The sequence below is a fragment of the Habropoda laboriosa genome, unplaced genomic scaffold (genome assembly GCF_001263275.1).
Source record: "Habropoda laboriosa isolate 0110345459 unplaced genomic scaffold, ASM126327v1 scaffold90, whole genome shotgun sequence".
Taxonomy (NCBI): Eukaryota; Metazoa; Arthropoda; class Insecta; order Hymenoptera; family Apidae; genus Habropoda; species Habropoda laboriosa.
In genome coordinates, this window is record NW_017100218.1 from 2,050,133 (window position 1) to 2,051,095 (window position 963).

Here is a 963-nt window from a genome sequence, read left to right on the forward strand (position 1 = left end):
TGTATAATATATATATTTGAATAAAATTTAACATTTTAGAGTATAATGAAAAATTAGAAGCAAGGAATTCTAAAAAAAGCAGAATAATTTGGACATGGTATATTATTTATATGTTCCTTGTACCAGAATCCTTTACTATATTCCGTGCAATATGGCACTTTCTCTTCAAAAAGAAAATAAAATTACCTAAAAAGCAAAATATTGCAATTCTTTTGAGTTTGGAAACACTTCATCCAATTGGTGTAGCATGTTTAATTTTCTATATCTTTCCAAAACTTAATTCTGTTAATGCTGCAGCAATTTCTAGTTGTGTTTGTTTTATTCCAGCTCTGTTAAGTAAGTAAATGCCTTTATAAATTAAATTAGTAAAAATGGTGCTTATGAATTTATGCTTTTATTATAGATTTACTCTCTCTACATCAAAGGAACATAAGTAGAACAATGTTTATGCTAGTTTTAGTATGCAATATTTTAGCACTTGTCACTCAAGGTTCTGGAGTATTATTATACTCTCTTTTAATTTACAAATTAAAAGACCCCGAAACATGGATTCTTCCTATTGCACTATTATTATCTTCTTGTCGTTGGTGGAGTAACTATGTATCTCATTATAGTCACTACAGTAATGATATATTTTTATATAATTATTTATAATATACAAGAATAATTTGTTTTATTCTTATTTTTTTTTAAGAGTTTATAATTTTTACACAGGTTTTATGAAGTATTTAGCAACAATAAAAATGGATTTGAGGAAAACCTGCTATGTATTGGAAGGATACATAGCATTTTGGAAATGTTTAATCTTTATTTCAAGTGCTATCATGATTTCAGTTTTTAAAGACATTCAGATACAAGAATTTTTTGAATTTATATGGCTAAGTGAATATAGTGTAGAATTAGTTCAAATATCAAACCCTTCTTCTAGTATTGTAGATACTATTATAGACAAGTCTACACCTT

General features: G+C 26.2%; 1 protein-coding gene across 1 annotated transcript in view; it reads left to right on the top strand.

Moving 5' to 3' along the window:
• Positions 1 to 963, top strand: part of LOC108570877 — a 7,252-nt gene that overhangs the window by 1,670 nt on the left and 4,619 nt on the right. Inside the window, 3 exon segments of the mRNA XM_017932807.1 lie at positions 40 to 336; positions 404 to 622; positions 715 to 963. The exon segment at positions 715 to 963 is cut by the window's right edge and continues 42 nt beyond it. Of these exon segments, the coding sequence (XP_017788296.1) occupies positions 40 to 336; positions 404 to 622; positions 715 to 963 (765 nt within the window).